The sequence below is a fragment of the Tinamus guttatus genome, unplaced genomic scaffold, assembly GCF_059628265.1.
Source record: "Tinamus guttatus ecotype Peru unplaced genomic scaffold, ASM5962826v1 Tinamus_guttatus_pri_ptg000599l, whole genome shotgun sequence".
Taxonomy (NCBI): domain Eukaryota; kingdom Metazoa; phylum Chordata; class Aves; order Tinamiformes; family Tinamidae; genus Tinamus; species Tinamus guttatus.
This window is the reverse complement of record NW_028289133.1, coordinates 1,253,880-1,273,829: the sequence shown is the minus strand read 5'-3', so window position 1 is coordinate 1,273,829 and position 19,950 is coordinate 1,253,880. Positions and strand designations below refer to the sequence as shown.

Below are 19,950 nucleotides of genomic sequence, written 5' to 3'. Positions count from 1 at the left end.
GGAAAAAAAAGAAATATATACCAATTTCGTCATTTAAACATAGATGTCGCAAGGGAAGAGTAAATGGGTGCAGAGAACCTGCTCTCTAACTGAGTGCTGGTGCAAACTCAGTGTGTTCAGAGAGCAGTTGAGCACGGAGAGGGGGATAAGCCCCAATCATTTGTTAGTGTAAGACCGATTTGTGTGAGTCTGTGTATATAATAAATATATGTCTTTGTGCATCTGTCATCAGGAATGAGTCCAAGACTGTGCAGAGCCAGCAGAGGGGACATTTCTACCTTTATTCAAGTGAAGTAGATTTAAGTCCCTAGAGTGCAGCTTTTGTTGCTGGTTTTATTTACTACTTTTGGATGTCGCTAGCTGCTGGTGAAGCTGAGCACGAACAACTTACCAGTCTGCACAGAAAACTTCCTTTTGCTTTAGTCCACTGTGGGAGAGAAATCCTGTAAAAGCTTTCAGGATTGCTGAAAGTGCTGAATGGCTGTGTAGAAGTTGCACAAGCGAAGGTAAAATTCCTGAAGTACTCCTAAAGATTTTCCCAAAGATTTTTAAAAAAAGCCTCTTAAAAACGGCAGCAGAGATCGAGGGCTATTAAGGGAAGGGAAAAAAAAAAAAAGGAAGAAAAAACTTTGGCAGGCATGCAATGTCTTACATCAATCTAGCAGTCAGCATCTATGTAGATGTTCTTTCCTCCTTTTGTGCAACACCCCTTCCCTCCTACAGACCACCCAAATCCCTCCCTATAAATAATCCAAGAACTGTATTTTTCCTCCAGATTTGTCTTCAGACCTCAAAGGGAAAATATCAAGCAGGGAAAGGGAGAGAGAAAGAGAGAGAGAGAAGAAGGGAAAGTGTGAGAGAGAGAAAAAGGGGAAAGATGGCTAGTGAATTTAAAAAGAAAATATTCTGGAGGGCAGTGGTGGCTGAGTTCCTTGCCATGAGCCTCTTTATTTTTATCAGTATTGGCTCGGCGCTGGGTTTTAGCTTCCCAATCGTGGGCAACAAGACATCCACCAAGTCTCAAGACAACGTGAAGGTCTCTCTGGCTTTTGGGCTCTCCATCGCGACCATGGCACAGAGCGTGGGCCACATCAGCGGTGCCCACCTGAACCCCGCTGTGACCCTGGGCCTGCTGCTGAGCTGCCAGATCAGCATCTTCAAGGCGCTCATGTACATCATCGCGCAGTGCCTGGGGGCAGTGGTGGCCACTGCCATCCTCTCGGGAGTCACCTCGTCGCACCCCCACAACCTCCTGGGGCTCAACACGGTAAGTGGAGACACTTTTGATTCCTCCTTCATACTTACTGTAGAAATATGAGGGTAAAGCTTTCAAGGTCCTAAGGATGTGTAGGTAGATGTGTATGCTTGTGTGCTGGTGGCTTCATGCAGTCAATTGTTTAATTTAGCGGGGAGTCCTGTCTTGACTGATTCTAGGCCTATCTAGGGTAAATCTAGGTAAATCGAGGGTAAATGCAATCCCTGTTGTCAGCTTAAATACCATATTAACCCTTTTTGTAGAGAAGGTCCTTTCCTTCCAGCCCCTTTCCACGGCTGGAGGTCACTGTGGTTGTGATCAGTTTTGTTCTTGTTTAATTTTTTGCCTCTCAGTTAATAAAATATGCCATTTGACAAATTTTATCACTGAAATAACTGCCAGTTGCAGGATCAAGGGGCTTTTCATGCTGCTAAAGGTCTCAGATAATATGCCTGTGCCTTGGGATGCTGATTCATGTGCAGACACAGATGTTGCTTTTCCATGTGTGAATGTGATTTTTTTTTTAATAATGAATTATTACCTGCTGAGGATTTGCAATGTAAGACCCTATGGAAAAAAAAAAAAGAAAAAAAAAATACAGTGAGAGATGTACAGCAAGAGAAACTTTGTCACCAAAGTTGTGAGCATTACCTGTTGCATTAGGCTCAGCTCCTGTTTGACAGAGCTGCACTTTCCTTGTCTTCCCGCTTCGGCTATTCAAAATAAAGGGAAAACACTGAATCCGGAGATGTAAGCTGGAGGAAGAGGTGGCAACTACACTTACATGCAGAGGAGGAGGAAGAAGAGGGGGGGGGATGTTTCGGTCCTTTCCCATCCTGCTTCTCACAGCTACTCACAGTCACATTGTGTAAAAAGTTCCTGGACTATTTCACTGCTTGGCTGCAACTGTTCTGCCTCAAAATGCTCTCATTTTATCATCCCCATTTTGCCTTGGCAGTTGGAAAAAAATAAAAATAAACTTCTAAGCATTAAATTATCCTATTGTGAGAGACAGTCCTGCACACACAAATATTCGGGTAGTGATGCATAGAGGAGTATTATAAGTGGAAATTCCACTCTGGCCACTTTTCTCACCCAATGCTGTTAAGTATTTTGCATCTTTTCCATGGTCCCTCTCCTGTAGCTTATTCCTGGCTGTAGTTTGAGACTTGAACATGTTTGCAATATGATGTCTAGTTGAAATCACACTAATACTTGGGACCTTATGTCCCCAGTCAAAGGTTTCTTCATAAATCATACAAGTAACAGAGGAAGAAAAGAGGGAAGAAAACTAAATGGACAAATAGTGTAAGTTTTTGCATGACTGCGGCATTGTAGTCAACTCCGAAAGCGAGCTAGTGGAGATTTTTTAGAATATCATAAAAGTGCTATTAAAAAGGTCATTCCTGAGCAGTCCAAGTGCATCCCTATCTCTGTGTTACCTCCCTCCCAGGGGTCCGGTGCCTGCAACTATCCCCTTGGGCCACCCTTTTTGAAATTCTGATGGGGTTAATCCAAAACATGCTGGGGAAGAAGACAGAAGCTCTTTTTTATTATTATTAACTCCAGAAGGCTCTGTCTGTGCGTGTGATATGTGATCTCTCCTTCGGAAACCACTGGCGGAGGGAACTGCTGCACCGCATGGGATGGGGCATCCACCCAAAGTGGTTTCCTAGAGAGGTCACACTGCCAGCTGCCACCAAGCACGGGAGGTCTGGTTTTGGTAGCGCTGTTATTTGGGCTTTCCCTTTCCCCAGCCACAAAATTTGGATGACCGGCTTCTTCCTCTGTCCTCTAACGGCTCCAAAACTGGCTGCATGGAAAGTGGGTTTCAGTGTGATCACCCCAAAATTTTCTTGTCTCTGAGTTGGTAGCAATCCAAGCTACAATTATGTTATTTAGAGCCCTGCACAAGGATGTCTCAGAAGAGCCTATGAAGGCAGATGAAAAAAGCAGGGAGAAAAGCTGTGGTGGATAGAGGATCCAGACTGATTACAGAAAGGGCAGATGCAAAGGGTCTACCTTCAAGGGAAACTGAGGCACGTGGGCCTCACCCTTTGGAGAATACAAAACACACCACGAAGCTCAGGCAATTATTTATTTATTTGTTGCCTCTGGGGAAACCAGACTTGTGCTTTCACCAAGAAACTCCACAATGCTACCTGGTTCAGTGGAGAAAACCTGGGTGGAGGGGATGCTCTGCTTCTCAAATTCAGTAAGTGTTTTGTCACTGATTTTGGCAAGCTTACAGGCTTCACAAATGAACCTCAAAAATGTCACCCTAGGGTGAAAGCTCTGTTCTCTCCCACAAAAACTCTGTGGAATACAATGGAATCTGTCCATTTCAAAGCCAGAATATCCACGTTTGGAGAAAAACAGTATTTTAAGTCTACACCGTGAATGTCTTGCAACTCTCTTTTTCTTGGTGAATTGATAGGACTCTATGAAGTGGTTCCCAAACATTATGACAAGCCCAGATTTCTGTGCTTGTCTTTTGTCAAATGTTCAGAAGAAATATATGTATATATATATTTTTCTTTTTCACTTTCCCATCCAGTTCTAAGTGTTATGGCAAGAATAGCAGTGGGGGGATCTCCCAGGAGATGGGGAGGGCAACAGCTGTTGTTTTCCCTTGCAAGAAGGAGCTAGAGGGGAAAAACAAATTTATTCATTTCCCACTGACTGGGCTGGGGAGAGATGAAGGATTTTGCCCAGTGTGGGGGAAAGCAGCAGAAGAGCTGTCCTCATGCAGAACCCATCATAACCAGGATATCCTGAAATCTCAGTCTGGCACCACCAGCGTACTGCCTCCTTCAGCAAACAAAAGATAAGGAGAAACCACATAGATTTGCTTTAATGTCACACTCTTTACCTGGGAACAAGGAGAGGAGGGATGGAGCTGACACTCCTGACTGCTACTTTGGCTAATTGTCCCTGCTGGTGAAAGCGATGGGTACATTGAGAAAGAGATTAGAAAGAGCAGAAGAAAGGGAGAGCTGGCTTTTGACAAAGCTGGGAAGAAGATGTGGATATTTCAGATCTTGTTCTCTGTTCTGATCCCGCCACAGGCTTGAACTTGGAGTTTCTTACAGGAAAAACATGGTGGGAGCAATTTCTTGGATTCAGAGGTTATCCAGCATCTCTGTGGGATACCATGGCAAGTTGTACATCTATACTTAATTCATCCTGTCCAGCTGTAGGCCCAGCACTGAGGGTCCAAAGTGAGGAACCCCAGTTCCACAGGTCTTGTTTAGTTAGCAGAGAAGGAGAGAAAAAGAGAAGCAATTCAGCTCTTAGATCCTTTGAGTTGCTCTCTTCCTAGAACAACTAGGAATAGAAAGAGAACACGGGATGATGAAGCTCCAGGCATGGGAGCATCTGTTATTTACCCAAAGTGGGGTGAATCTGTGCCTTTCTTAGGATCCAAAGGGAAAAAGGAAACTCAAGAAAATGAAACAAAGCTAACCAAACTCACTGTCCAACAGCAACAAGAACAAAATCCACCAAAACAGCCATGGAAGTTGCAAGGCTGAAGGGAAGAAAGGGAGAAGGTGAAAGAAGAGTGCTCCGTTAGCACGCTCAGTATTAGACTCTATTTTGTCATAAGAGAAAAGCAAAATGATGACATATCAAGGGCTTAGTCCAGATTTCACTGAAATCAACACTAATATTTTTACTTTGGCTACTTTGAATTATATTCTGGACAGTAGTCACAGAGGTGTTTGGGCTCCTGAATCCTATTAAGACACTTAACTTCCCACAAATTATAGTAGTGATGTGGGTACAGAAGTAAAATATTTTGCAATTGGAAAAACTGAAAGAAAAATATGCAGTATGTTTGTTGTTCTAAAAATGTGACCTTTTTTTTTTTTTTTTTTCCTTACATCATCTTGTATCTTTTTTTAGCATTCATCTTACAATTTTCCATTGGGTAAAACTGTAAGAATAGAGAAAACCTAGTCTGAAATGTACTCATGTGCCAGCAAAGCTGGCTGTTGCCGGGTAAGGGTAGCTCTGTAATTTGGATAATGGAAGAACGTGTTCATCACAGACAATTAATGACCAGCAAAGTCCTCAAGCAGGAAAAGTGGGTGAGAGGAATACAGGGAGGTAACGTAGTATTTGCAGTTCATAGACACTTATCTTGTAAACATTTATCGAGCTATTAAAAAAAACCCAATTATTATAGCTCATTTTTAGTCAAAAATAGCTGGAGTTTTTCAAAAATGTAGACATTGCTCTATGGTTAATAATTTTAAGTATTATTTTTTATATCTCCGCATACTGATCAGAGTGACAGGAAATGTGCCTCCTGAGTCTGGCAAACCTTTCTGGTTCTGGAAAGAAACAAAGAAATAAAGAGAAAAAGTAAAAACCTGACACCTTCTTGTAATTGGAAAATTCTTTGAAAAGTCTGTCTTCAAGTTGATAATTTTTTTTTTTTAAATTACAAATGGGTCAAGATCATAGACAAGGAAAACAAAACTGGAATTGATGTTGCTCAGGGTAGATAAAGAGGAAGGAAAAACAATCAAGAATAATAAATACAAGAACCATGTTTTAAAACATGACTCAGGAAAATGATAAATGTTGACAGCACAGCTAAAGAACTTTCTAGCAAAGCCAGAAGGGGTCTGTGGTCAGTGGCTCTGGAGGAGAGTAGTTACTTAAGATAGGTAAATAGTAATAAAGATATTACTTCTGGAGTGCAGAAAGTCACCTGCTCCTGGAATACACTGTGTATTTTGGGGTTGGTTGCTTGTCTCTCTGTCACCTGCACTCACAGTGCAGTCTGTTCCACAGCCGGATGAGCTGCAGCAGAAGGAAAGGGGCACACCAGGGTGCAATGCCCTATTCTGGCAAAAGCAAGACGGCCAATTCCAAACTCATTTTCAAAGACAGGCTGAAGGAAGCCCTTTGTTGTTCTTGATTCTTCATCCCAGGATTGGTGCTGGGCGGTAGCTGCTCCTGCAAGGCACCTTCCACACTCACCAAAGCCATCCTACAGAAGGAGTACCCTTTGCACGAGTCAACCCCATTTGTTGGATTGTGGTCTAAGTGGCAGCAGAGCAGCTCTGAACCCCTATTACCATTTAGCTTTTCCCAGTGTGCAAGGGTCCAGCACTGATTTTTTTTTTTTCTTTAATACTGTTGTTCCTCACTAACTCTTTCTGGTCCTTTAACCAAGGGGATCCCCACATCTGCCCATAAGCAAAGTTCACGGATAGCCCTCTGAGTATAGGGAGCAAGACTTCATGCTTGGCCTTGTTGACTCAGTGCTTCCCTTTGTGATTTCCCTTCTCCCTGTGCCCACACCCTCTGAGTCTGATCTCCTTCAGTCTCAAACTAAACAAAGTCAGGTTGAGTAGGTAGAACTTCCAAAATAAACCGAAAACTTGATGAAGGGAGGCGATGATTAAGTGATGCTGCTTTTCCTGTGAGTCAGTCTGCTTCTGTGGAGAACTGCAGTTCCAGAGGCGTCACTGAATGGATGAGACATAAAGCTGAGTTCTTCACCTCACATGCTCATTAAAAATCTTTTTTTTTTTTTTTTTTCCCAAAGCAGATTATACCCTGTGCCTTTCTTGAGTTTCAAAATAGTCAAGTTCATGCTATATTTCACCACCTTCTGCTCTCCCTGTTTTCAATTAGATGTAGGGTTCTCCTACCAGCCTCTCCGGTGCTGTGACATCTTCATGGTTAAACTCTCTGGAGCTCCTAGATAGGACCAGAAATGGCTGCAATTTCAGCACGAGTAAAATGGTTCCTGCACCTGAGATGCAGTCCAAGATTTTTATTTCTTAACAAAGAGCACCACAACAATAGCTCATTACTCAATTTCAATCTTGCAGCAGCCGTCTTTAATGGCATGCCAGCATTGTAAGGAATAGCACTAGATCAGGGACGTGGAACACAGGAAAGGCACCTGCTAAAAACTGGCAGTAGACGTGGCTGCTATATAATTTAGTCACGTAGTGGCAGTAGAAACATCTGGGCTGAGATATAAATCTGATGATTATCACCCATCCTCCAGACCATTTGGGGATAACAAGGTTTTTATAGCTAATCTTTATCTCAGGTCTCAGAAGTTATTACTTATTTCATTTCTACGAAGATTTATGTAGTACTTCTGCTCTGTTCTAATACAGCTGTGCCCTGAGTTTTTGGTGGAGAGTACAAGACTGTAACATACATATAGATATACATATAGATATCTATATACATACCTGTACATATCTTCAGGAAAATAGGATAAAAAATGATAGTTAAAGGCTCTTGCTCAAAAAAAATCTCACTTTAACACATCAAGCACAAAACATGTCCATCAGTTTCAGCATCACCAGATAGAGGTTATCTGTAAGTGTCAGCTAGGAAAAGAGATTTTGGACTGATTGCTCAAAGCAATGGATATGTTTAAGAAATACCCCTGCTCCTCTATTCACTGCAAGCAATTGGTGTTTACACGATGGTGCTGATGGTGTAGCAATTGTGGACACAACAGAAACATTGTGGATATTTCTTGCCCACGGTGAAGCTCTTGGAGTGATCCAGCCCTTTGGTGCTCAAGTGCTCAAGCAGCCCAAGTGCGATTTATGCCATCAATTTAGTCATTGTTGAGAGAACACAGGGAGGACAGGAGCGTTGTTTGAAAAATGATCTGCTAGCCACAGAATCACAGAACCCACAGAAATGGTCTCATTGATGGAGGGACTGCCACAGAAGGATATGAAAATGAATTTTAAAACACCTAAAAGTACTGTTAATATGGGGACTTTTTAATGCTGTAATTCAGATGAATGATTTTATTCTTTTTGTGTTAAAAAAAAGAAAAAAAACTCTCTTTTAAGTTAAAATTTTGGAGAGTTATTTTTTTTCTGTGTTTGATCAGCTGTTAGACTGAATAGTATTAACTATGAAAAGTAAGAAAATTCATTCTGCCACCACCCTTCCTGACTAGTGACTGAACAGTTAGTTAAATTTGTTTTCGTTTCTATGACACTGTATGTATTATGCCGTATATATATTTGGCTGTTTTGTGTGTATATGCATACACCGCCCCACATGCACTTATGCTTGTACTCACACACGAGATAGATAGATAGATAGATAGATAGATAGATAGATAGATAGATAGACAGACAGATAGATAGATAGATAGATAGATAGATAGATAGATAGATAGATAGTTTTCTTTTACAGAAGAGGAAAACTCAAATTTCATTTCCCAATTATAAATATATATATATGTCTGGCTTCTAAATCAAGGTGTGTCATGGCAGGAATCACAGTCTAAGGACTAGTGGAAATTTCCATGGCAAAATTGACCATTTTGAGCTATAATCTTTGCAGAAGATTATAGATGTCTTCTGGATAAACTGATGCAATAAGTCAGGGCTTTGGGTCAGGGCTCATCTACTTCAGCAGATAACCTGGATATTTGGAATAATCAGAGAATCCTAAGAACTCTGTTCATCTCAAGAGGAAATTGACTATTTTCTTTAGAGGAGTAGTAAATTTTTGCTTACTTGTCTGCTTCCTAGTTTAACCAACAGAATTCAATAACAACCTTAGTTGAAAATGTTAAAGAAACAGTCTCTGCTAGACAATCTTGATTCCAGAGGGAAAGAAAATGATGTGTGTCTACATCTCTCTGTTTCTCTATTTTCCCTGTTTTTAAACTGTTATTTCTTGACTACAAACACTCAGAGACTGACCAGTCTTTATATTCTGGTTCAGTTTGTACCTGGCACACAGAGATCATGGTCTGTGTCTATTTTTCTCAAAACTTTCAGAACAATATTAATACCGATGTGACGGAGTAAGTGAATGTGTCCTGGGGCTTTGCTAGACTGGCAGGGAGCACTATGTGGTCCTGTATATTTGTTAATGTACAACCCGATGGGAAAGAACTGCTCTTTCTGGCATCCAGAGCCAAAGTTATTGCTATTAAACTGCTGCAACTCATTGAAGCCAGTGAGATCTGAGGGTAGGGCACAGCATCAACCTCCTAAATCAAATACACAGGACCTATCAGGCATCGTAAAGGGAACTCTATAAACAGCAGGAGCGCAAAAATGTGAGCTGAAAACTCTGCAAGGGATATCCCTTATTAAAGAAGCAAGAATTTCTCTTTTGGCATTTCAGGATGGGGAAGGAACTAAGAAATCCCATGTGTGCTGTCCTGATTGATAGAGTTCTGTGCATGCCCCTCTCCAGGAATCACGGAGAGGTACTAAAGAAAACCAAACTTTTCCAGGAACTTGACACCCATCCTGTGCCAAGTGAAGTCAGTGAAAGCTTTCAAGGGAGAACTGCAGCAACCATTTCCTCACATACACTCATAGAACTGAAGTTAGTGATGACTGTATTTGGAGTGAGGAATGAATAAAGTCAGGGTTGGTCCTTCCTTTGATATGATTTCTTATTTGATGAACAAGGTGGAGAAAGGAAGGAGCTGGAATTGTTCCCCTAATTCCTGACATCCATTCAGAGCTGTATTTTAACTCCATGGAATTACCATCTCTTGAATGCTCTGCACAAGATCGTCTGACTACATAGACTACCTCAGACTTGGAAAACTTGAAAATTTCACAAGTTTCCTGGAGTGTTTGTCTAGAAGTATAAAATGAATATCACTTTCATGTGGTTGCCAACAACCATACCATGAGATTTGTACAAATCCTGCTAGTTAATCCAGTAACAACATTGAAAGGAATGTGATGCTAGACTCAAAATTCAGACAGGCCCTCAATTCTCCATTGAAAGACCATCTTCTGGTCTAACAATAAAGGAGGCCATAAATACCTCACTGGTTAAATGAGTGCTTCAAATGTGTTCCTGAATATATATCATTTACTTGTGCTTTGTCTGAATAGATTTTATTTCTCACCAGCAAAGCAAACTTTTTTTTTCCCAAAGAAATGGTCCCATATGTACATAAAAAAAAAAAAAAAAAGTGTAAATCAGGCTGTTCAACAAATGGTTTGTCTCCAGCTATCCGTGTTTAATGAAAGGTTTATAGAAGTATTGACTTTTGCTGTCTGTCACTGGCCTCATACTTTAGTTTAATACACTCTGGTTTCCTGCTAATGAAACCATCACGCTTCTCTCCATGGCATACCAGGGCCTTGCAAAACAAAACCATGGCTCGTTTCTCATCAGATTGATCAAATGGTGGGAGGAAGGAGGTTAGGCCTGCTCTTTGAGGGTTTCTGCTGTTCAAAGAAAGGAAAATATGATTTGTTTAGGAATTGCATGTGCCCCCTTTGGAGCTTTTAAGGCTGTATTTATAGGAAAGATAATCTAGCAGAGGACAATATGTTTTGTCCCTAGATTCTGCTGAAAGTTTCTATTGTTGATCTAGGATGCAATCCAGAGCTAATTCTTTGCCTTATTTGCGAATTCTTTTGAGTGCTCCTCTCATATAATTTGAAGCAAAACTCTTTATACCTTTGCCTGACTTTGATTACTTAAGAAATGATAATTTTGTACTCTCTGAATCCCTAACACTCAAATAATTGATATAAAAATAGCCATTTCAGAATGACACTGTTGAGTGCTTGTGAGAGATGAGAATCATTGTAGATAAATAGCCAGAAATAAAATAAGAAATTTGGTAAGTAAAGAATAAGTTTTGATTGAGAGTTAGAGAAGGCTTATAATTACTGAATTTTGAAACTGCCTTCCAGCAGGAGAAAGGAGATTAACGGGAAAATATCACAACCAGGTTTGGAGCTGAAAAATGTGAAAGATTCAGACATAGATACAGAGAGACCAGATCAGTTAAAGATGGTTCTGAGAGCAATGGGGAGATTGATTTCTGAGCTTACTTTTAAATAACTTTAAATTTAAGAACTCTGACTTGTTTAACACTTAAATGTTAATTAGTTGGTATAAAGCAGAATAACTGATATTTTTGATGTAGGGAAGAAGAAGCTCCAAAAAGAAAACACATTAAGATACCTAGATATCCTTTTTAAAAGTCAGCCAGACAACAGATATATTTAAGTAGACTCAAACTCAGTTGAAGGAAATGCTTTCATTGCTCTGTCAAGGAAAGATCTTCCATGGTAGTGTTAAGCTAAGTGCTAAAACCATCAGGCCTGGTGCAAATTATCAGCTGCTTGTTTTCACTTAGCACATAAGGAAATAGGTTTATGGTACACAGAAGATATTATTTACTGCAGCACTGTTCCTTAAAATGCTAGTTTTGTAGTGGACAGAAGATCATAGCTCTTTTCCCAACATGAACTTCAAAACAGAAAGATAGAAAGCAAAAAAAAGAAAAAAAAAAAAAGAAGAATACATTCATAGATGGTCCATGTCATGCTTTTTTTTTTATGTGCCAGACAAATTATTTCCGGGATTATGCATAGGAAGACTTACCCAAGGGCTGGGATATATGAAGGAGGGAAAAGACAGCCATCAGCACTTCCACATGTTTCAATAAGATGCTACGGCTTAAATTTCTTCTAAAGAAAGAAAAAGAAAAAGTGTTTCATAAGAATGGAGAAAATTGACATTCCCCTACTGCAAAATAGACTTTCTCAGGAACGAGAAACTAATCCTTGTTATATGAAAGTGAGCTGAACCCTACAAGAGACAATCCATGGTTAAGAGTTTGCTGGATGATGTGGGGAATAATACCATGCGATTAAACCACCTTGCATAACAAAAACTGCCTTATCCATATAACGGGAAACAGGTTGGAACTTTACATGCTTTTATTCGTAATGGGAAAACAAAATGAAGTCACTGGAGAATTACACAGTTGGCTTTACCTTGGTCCAGTTTAATTTCCTGTCCCCCTTTTTCTCTGTTGAGGGCATACACCTAATAAATATCTTGCTCTGAAATAAAATAAAATAAAAAAGCAAAGAAAACATACCATTATTTTGCTCACATTATTACTTTAGACTGTGGAAGTTAGTCAGCCAAGTACAGCAGTTGGGGGCAGTTATGGGAAAGAAGCCTTTGCATTTTTAGTCTCAGCTAAATCAAATCTGTCTGATCTTACACCCCCTGTTCATATCTTCCCAGGAGGATTTCCTGGGTGCCCTCATGCACGGGCCCTGGGTGAAGGGGTGCAGCAGGGAAGGCCCGTGCTCAGTTGACCTCACTGAAGCAGAACCAGTTGTCCCCAGGAAGAGGCTCCTTGGGATTTCCAGGGCTATGGGAGTCAGACCACCTCTCTGGGAAGGGAGGGATGCACAGGGTGGGAGCGAGGGGGAAGGGAGGGCTCCTGCTTGAGCAGGGGGAGTTGGGCTAGATGATCTCTAGAGGTCCCTTCCAACCTCGACCGTTCTGGGATTATGTGATTCTAGAGCAATGGAAGCAATATGATAGTATTCACTGCTTAACACCAAAAGGAAAAAAAAATTTCAGGTAGTTACCCTCATAGTCTTGACTTGGTAATGAACTTACATTAAATTTTGCACTCAGGATTAATGGTCTCTACTTAATGGTGTGACACGTGTCACCCATCTATGCAGAGCCCTCAGTCAGTGATCCACCAATTGTGGATCTGCTATCTGAGAAAGTCGTTGTTGGACATTAACTCAGCTAATTTAGCTGTAGGTGTTAGGCAATTCCATACCAATCCAGCATACATGGAGAAAAGAATCAAAACGTCTCATACAATCATTCAAGTTGTAAAGAACATAGGAAGTCTCTAATCAAACCTGCTCAAAATTGGGTCAATATTGAACTCAGACTAAGTTGCTCAGGGGCATCATCATATAAAGCTAATCTTTGAATGGGAAAAAGTGACAGGCTTCATCGCTAGCTCCAGTAATGCATAACAGAGAGGTTCAGATTGTCCCCAAGTACAACATAGCCAAAACAGAATTAGTCGGTACTTCTAGACCAACCAAGTGAGTGACTCAACTGATCAATTATAAGTCTATGTATAATGCAGATTTCACCTTTGCTGGAGTGATGTAACTCAATTCTTGGGTATATTTCTGGTACTGGAGGAGGCAAACGTCTTGCCAAAATCTTTGTCAACACAAAGGTGCAGAAGAATAGACTGTGGGAAGAACTGTGTGGGAAATGAATGTGGGCCTACACCTTTCATCTTATTTCCTTAAGACACATTTTCTGTTAATGAGCATGGTCTAAAATGTAGCACACATGAGAGTGCACTGAGATGCAAAGAGACCAGTCGACGCATTATGGATGAAGGCAGAGCCAGTCCTTCCTCCTGGCCACACATGCTTACCCTGACCGCTCATGATCACCCTGCCAATGGAGAGGAGAAGGATGTTGCAATGTAGATACCGGTCCCTGGAGAAAGACTCACCCACTCCATCACTAGAGTAGAGGTGATTTTGTCTCATATGTTTCAAGGCATATTCTATTTGAGGACCAGTGGTATGGTCACTTACATTCTGAATAATCTCAGCAGTAGGATGACAGATTTTAACACCAGTGGTTGCTATTTATATTTGTGTATAACCTGACATTTTCATGTAGTCTGTAGTGTGTAGTACTATTTGCAACAGATTCAGATTAAATTGTAGAGAGCCCTGAGTAATACCAAAGGCTCGAGATTCTGGAATCAGATATTGCACACAAATTTCAAAAAAGAGAAAATAAACCATGAAATAATAGTGGAGGATAACCAGCTTCTGCTGGTCATGCCTACTTGGTTCTCTCAGGAGCTTAAAACAATAGTTGTGAAATACGCTCTTTTTTTTATGTAGTATTAAGTACTACACTTACCCAGGGGTACCTGGGTAACCCTCGTAACTCCATAGAGACCAAAGGTTGTATACAAATAAATGTGTATCTACATTCTAACTTGATACTTCCCCTGGGCTATCACAAATGCTACAAAATGCACCTTTCTGCTCCACATGGTCTGCTTTTGTTGCGACTTGGCTGATATGCTCAAGAATCTTTCTTTTCTGTGACTCGATATGGGCCAGGCTGCTACCCACAGCTTTGACAAATAGGTAAAATAACCAGACTCTGTGGTAATATACTTATACTCTTCAGATCAGCAGACCACAGTAAACCAGGTCATCCAATGTTTGCCTTGGTTTGCAGTGTTTTGGAACGTGGCCCAGAGTTCTTGCTCTCACAGTGGAATCTGATGTCCCTGGCAGACTGAAGAGAATTACACGCTAGAGGAAAGCAAAAGGTTTCCTATGATATTTCCAGGTTTTCTTTGATTCCACAGAGGCCATCAATAACAGTGTTGATTAGCAGGGACCATGACCTCAAGTCACGTCACACGTAGGATGTCTTTTCCTGGAGGGAAAGGAAGAATATGATTTCCGCCTTTCAAAGATAAGGATTATCACAGTTTTTGAAAGTGTCATTTAGCTCTTATTGTCTTTTTTTTTTTTTTTTTCGTTTGTAGAAGTCCTTCAAAGTGAAGGGAAAGACTAAAGGCAGCTCACTATTTAATGGTTTCAAATGTCAAGGCCTTACTAACATGAAAACTTCAAACCTCAAAGCTAGTTTCTCTGGGGATTGTCAATCACATTATGATAGAATTTATTTCTGTACCTGTGTTTGGGCATCTATAGATTGCTGATTTATTTACAAATACAGCTACTCTTTAATTTAGACCATCTGACCTTCCAAACATGAGAGAAGACTTTCCAGAGAGTCAATAGCCCTCACTCTAAGTGCTACTATTACTTTTGATATCAGTGGGATGAGTTGGAAGCATACATAATTAAGTCACAAATCCTGCTCTCCCTGTAGGAAATAAAGTGATTTCTTTTAAAAGGGAGTGACAAATGTAGTAAAATAGCAATTGAATGATGTCTCAGGTATTCAATATGGATTTTCAAAACTTGCTATTTCCATTGACAGCTCTGACAGTATATATTTATGTCAGGATTGTAGTTCTCACATGTAAGTCTTACTCGAGCTGGATGTTTCATTAGCTGACTTCAGTGTATGCTACCTGGATCTAATAATCTGTTTCTGTCTATGGAAAAACTTTCAGCTAGAGAGTTACCAGTCCTTCCTATTAAAGAGCAAGATATTAAAAAAATAAATAAAATTACGCTTCAAATTGATAGATCTTTAAAATCCTTTATAAAAACTTTTTAATAGAACTAAGCAGATTTTTTTTTCCATCTGAAGACTCAGTCCATTGTTTTGGTGTTTCTCTGGACAGAAGCTTAGTAATTTGATAACATGATGCTTTGTAATCAAGGCAAAACAAGAAAGTGAATCGCAAAGTTGGAAAGTGAAAGAATTCAGCTAAACAACCTTAAGTTTTAAAAATATTCAAAGATCAGTTTTAGGGGAAGTAGGCTGTAAACCCATGGAAATAGGCTGTAAACCCGTGAGAACAGATTTCAAGCATGATTTCCTGTAGTTTCCTTGTTCCGGACAGATCACAATAACATTTAACTATATTTTTGTCATATATGGCCTTGCAATTTTTAATGTAGCAGCTATGACAGATGGGATAACTCACTGATAGCACTATTCTTGAGCATAAGTTTTGCAAAGTTTGCTTCCTTCTCACTTATTCTGAGTCAGTCTCTATTCTCAGTTTTTCTGGCCTGTGTCCAACCTCATGCTTTATCCTATACCGCATACAGTGACATTACTTCTGCTTAACACTGAGCCTTCAGCTCAGATCTAGACTTGCCTTTTCTTACTCAGATACCACTGAATATAGCAATTATAAGAAGAGTTCCAGTCCTGTTATAATATTAAATGGTCAAGATCCACAGTCACTTGGTAAACACAAGTTTGTAACAGTGCTCCTGAAAGAACAAAATTTCTGTTATATAATGTTCATACAGGTGTATAACTGCAATTTCAATATGCTTTACAGCAACTATGCATATAATAGCCTCTACTTTTTCACATTAATTACATAATTGGAATATTTGTATTTACCAGTGCAAGTTCCTCTGCAGAACCTGCTTTACTTCATTAGGACACTGAATTACTTCCCTGTTTAGCCCTTCACAATTCCTATCCAGTATTTTTCTTACTCACAAAAAAATCTGTGTGGTCTGCAAAATTTGTGGTCTAGGCTTTTCCTATAGTCAAATGAGATCTAGTCAATGGAGTCAATGAAAGGCAAAAATGTAATCAGTTCACTTTCAAATGATCACCTCCATCCAATCATCTGAATGGCACTTATCTCTACTGACTATATTGTATGGATGTCCAAATTTAGAGAAACACTGCACAAACATTGGCATCTAGAGTCATTTCAGATATCTCTGGTCTTCTGTAGGTCTTGTGATACTTGTAGCATCCTCACATCTATCATGACATCTCAAATACCATTAGATGCACATCTTCAGGTAATTGAATCATATTACAGATATCTTAATATTTAAGACAAAATCTGCTCATAGGGCCTGCGCATTGCTTCTTGCTTTGAAGAACTCATGTTTAATTAAAGAAAACAAACAAAAAAAAAGAAATTAAAAAAATGGTGGGAGAAGAGATTATTGTAATTTGCACATAGCAGAGACACATTTAAGCTACCCAGAGCTGTGCTCCTTTCTTGATCTCTTTTTATTCCTTCCCCTGTCTTCCTCAAGTTTATTTGTTAGTTGCTGTTAAATAAATTTTGAGCAATGCTTAATCTGACCATAGCATCCTTGTTCTCAGAAGAAGAACAGTTCACATCCAGAAGGAAACTTCTGAAAGCAAATCTCTGGGTCCTTTGTTGCTCGCATATACACTGCTTATATTCTCCTTGTATCTAGTGGTGCAGCATTTACCTTGGCTGTTAAATGCCGTCATGATGTAACAGCTATCGTGTTACATCAGCAAGTTTGAATCCATCCACACTTGGGTAGAGTAAAGAGTGTTTCAGCTTATTTCTCTTTCCCTTCTCTTTTTATTAAGAAAAAGCAATGTGAGGACAAAAAAGAAGTCTGATTCTGTGTGTTTGTTGAGACACCAGGTCTCGTGAGGTTTATTATATTTGATCAAAGGCAGGTAGGAATAACATGTAACATTTTTTTCTCCTTGTCTCCATCCAGCTTTCAGATGGAATCAATGCAGGCCAAGGATTAGGTATTGAAATCATTGCTACCCTTCAGCTGGTGTTGTGTGTCCTCGCCACCACAGATCGGAGAAGGAATGATGTCTCAGGATCAGCACCACTGGCCATTGGACTCTCTGTTGCCTTGGGACACCTTCTTGCCGTAAGTTTTCCTTCTCATAGTGGAATATGCAATATTGCATCTCATATTGCAGTGAAGTCAGCTAGATGATTGGCAGAACTTAATACTCCCTCTCCTTTGGAACGTGGCCTTGTTTATGCAATATGCCTAGCCCAGCTCCCTTGGGCCATGTGTCTAAGTTACAACTGATGAGGTTGCACTGACGGGGAAGGAGTTGCTGTAGTCAAACCCATTTACTTACTAGGACAGAACAAGCACTGTGCAAACAGTATATTTCTGAGAAGAACTTGATGGGGTGGACATACTTCTTCTGTACATCTGATCTGGGCTGCAAGCTGCCGTGTACACTATCATGTCCCGTTAATGCAGATGTCAAATCTGCATCTATATCTTACCCTGGTTCTCTTTCCACCTCCTAGATTGATTACACCGGCTGTGGAATTAACCCAGCAAGATCATTTGGCTCAGCGCTGATTGCCAACAATTTTGAAAATCATTGGGTAAGTTGAAGAAATTGGTTTAGCTTATAAGACAGTCTACATATGTCCAGCTGCAAGATCAGGAACATATAAACAACATATAAACACAGCAATGAATTAATGGGGTGCCATTTCTATTATATTTAACAAAAATAATTCTCCTTCCAAAAAAAAAGGCTCCTACTGGTCCTGACTAAACTCAGGAGATCACAACATCCTCAAGTTGTGTTCCAGATAGTATAGCTGCGGTGCAGGTACTGTACAGCAGCACAGGTTTTATTTGATTAATTCCCTTTACATTTAATGATTTTACTTGTTTTAAACTGTAAAGCCTCATTGCAAAGAATCTTGTTTTGGGTATTTATTGTTTAAATTGAGTTTGTAAATTGCTACTGCTTAGTAAACCTACTTTCGGAAGGCTCTCAAGCAGAGGATCATTAAAGATTTGGAAGCTAATAAAATATTCATCTGCTTAAACATCTACTTACGTGCTTTTATGGTTAAGTGCATTGGAAGTACTACTGATTTTAAAATTATTCTCTATCATCAAAATGAAGAATCTTATGAAAATTTACTTATTTCACTAAAACTCACTAAACTAGGCTAAAACTGACATAAAAGTCCTGAATGAGCACATGTTCTTCAGTATTTAAAATGTAGCTTTTTCCAACTCTCCTACTCAAGACTTTTTCAACCATTTCAATAAATATTCATGGAAATTCAGTAATAGTATAATTGGGCTATGCAAATTTTGGAAATGTGTCATTTCAATCTAAAGTATAAAACAAAATGAGAGAACTGGGGAAATTTTGTCATTACTTTCACACTTACAAACTTCTACTGAGTTACTGAGTTAATAGAGCTAAGTTAGTATTTTCAAAACTGTGTAGAAATATTGTTTGGCTTTGGAGAAACAGAGAGAAAGCAGGAGAAAGAGTTAATATATGTATATATTGTATGTAATTAACATTAAAATAATGACATTACTGGGAAAAGAAAGTAAAAGCATTTTCAGACTCAGATCTCTGACCAACCAGATCCTTCAAAATCACACGTTATTCCTAATAACGACAATTTTTACATTTACTATCTCTCCCTGCAAACTTTGCTTGCTTTATGTAATTAGACTAGAAGATATAAGAATACCACTAACTAAAGAGTACCTAGTAGTTAATCGTGCCCTTAATTAGTTATCAAAAAGTATTACTTTCAAATTCCCCCAGGTACCAATGCAAGTTAGTGGGAGAAAGGAATTTAATACACTCAATGCTTCTGAGTGAAATGTAACTTGAGTAGCAGAGATGTTTTAGTAGTAGATGTCTCATTTTTAATCCCCAGACTTAACAATGAAGTCACAACTATTCATTTCTGAGCCTTCTACTAGCATCTAGTGAGAAATTCTTGGCTTCTTGCCCATGCAGTTAAATTAATGATCAGGTAATCGCCTATTTTCACAGTACATTTTGTGCAGAAAATTGGAGGAGGTTTTTCAGAACAGCTTTAAACATGCTAACATGCTGAAGTACTAATTGGGCCTGGCAATGTGTTTCAGATCTTCTGGGTTGGCCCAATTATTGGAGGAGCAAGTGCTGCCCTCATTTACGACTTCATCCTGGCTCCCAGAAGCAGCGACCTGACCGACCGCGTGAAGGTGTGGACCAGCGGCCAAGTAGAGGAGTATGATCTGGAAGGAGAAGATATGAACTCCAGGGTTGAAATGAAGCCAAAATAAAGAAGGACAAAGGGGGGAGAAAAACAAAAAAGCACATTGATTTCTGAAGATTTTGTCAGTGTTATAGACTCTGTGTAAACCAGCAAGCAGTAATCTTTATTATTTTTAATTCAATATGGTTTTCCATTTCTTTTTGCCCCCAATCTTTATAACATTTTTATATCTGGGGCATTTCCATTACATAGTTTTCAGGCCAGTAAGTCGTCAGACTTTTGTGCTTGAGCTAGATAAATGGGATTAAAATGCAACACTTCCTTCACTACCACCACGTTTTCTGGTGGGAATAGTGCGGGTTGTTCTTCAGCGCATCACTCAGCAATGATAAATAGCTCAATAGATGGGTCTGCTTGCTGAAAGAAA

The 19,950-nt window shown here is 39.6% G+C and overlaps 1 protein-coding gene across 1 annotated transcript; it reads left to right on the top strand.

The window, feature by feature from the left end:
* The first annotated feature begins 683 nt into the window (after positions 1 to 683).
* AQP1 (aquaporin 1 (Colton blood group)) lies at positions 684 to 19,638 on the top strand. Its single transcript, XM_010220409.2, has 4 exons — positions 684 to 1,267; positions 17,236 to 17,400; positions 17,799 to 17,879; positions 19,411 to 19,638. Exons 1-4 carry the CDS (start codon positions 878 to 880, stop codon positions 19,588 to 19,590), a joined length of 816 nt encoding a protein of 271 aa, XP_010218711.1. The 5' UTR covers positions 684 to 877; the 3' UTR covers positions 19,591 to 19,638.
* The last annotated feature ends 312 nt before the right edge of the window (positions 19,639 to 19,950 follow it).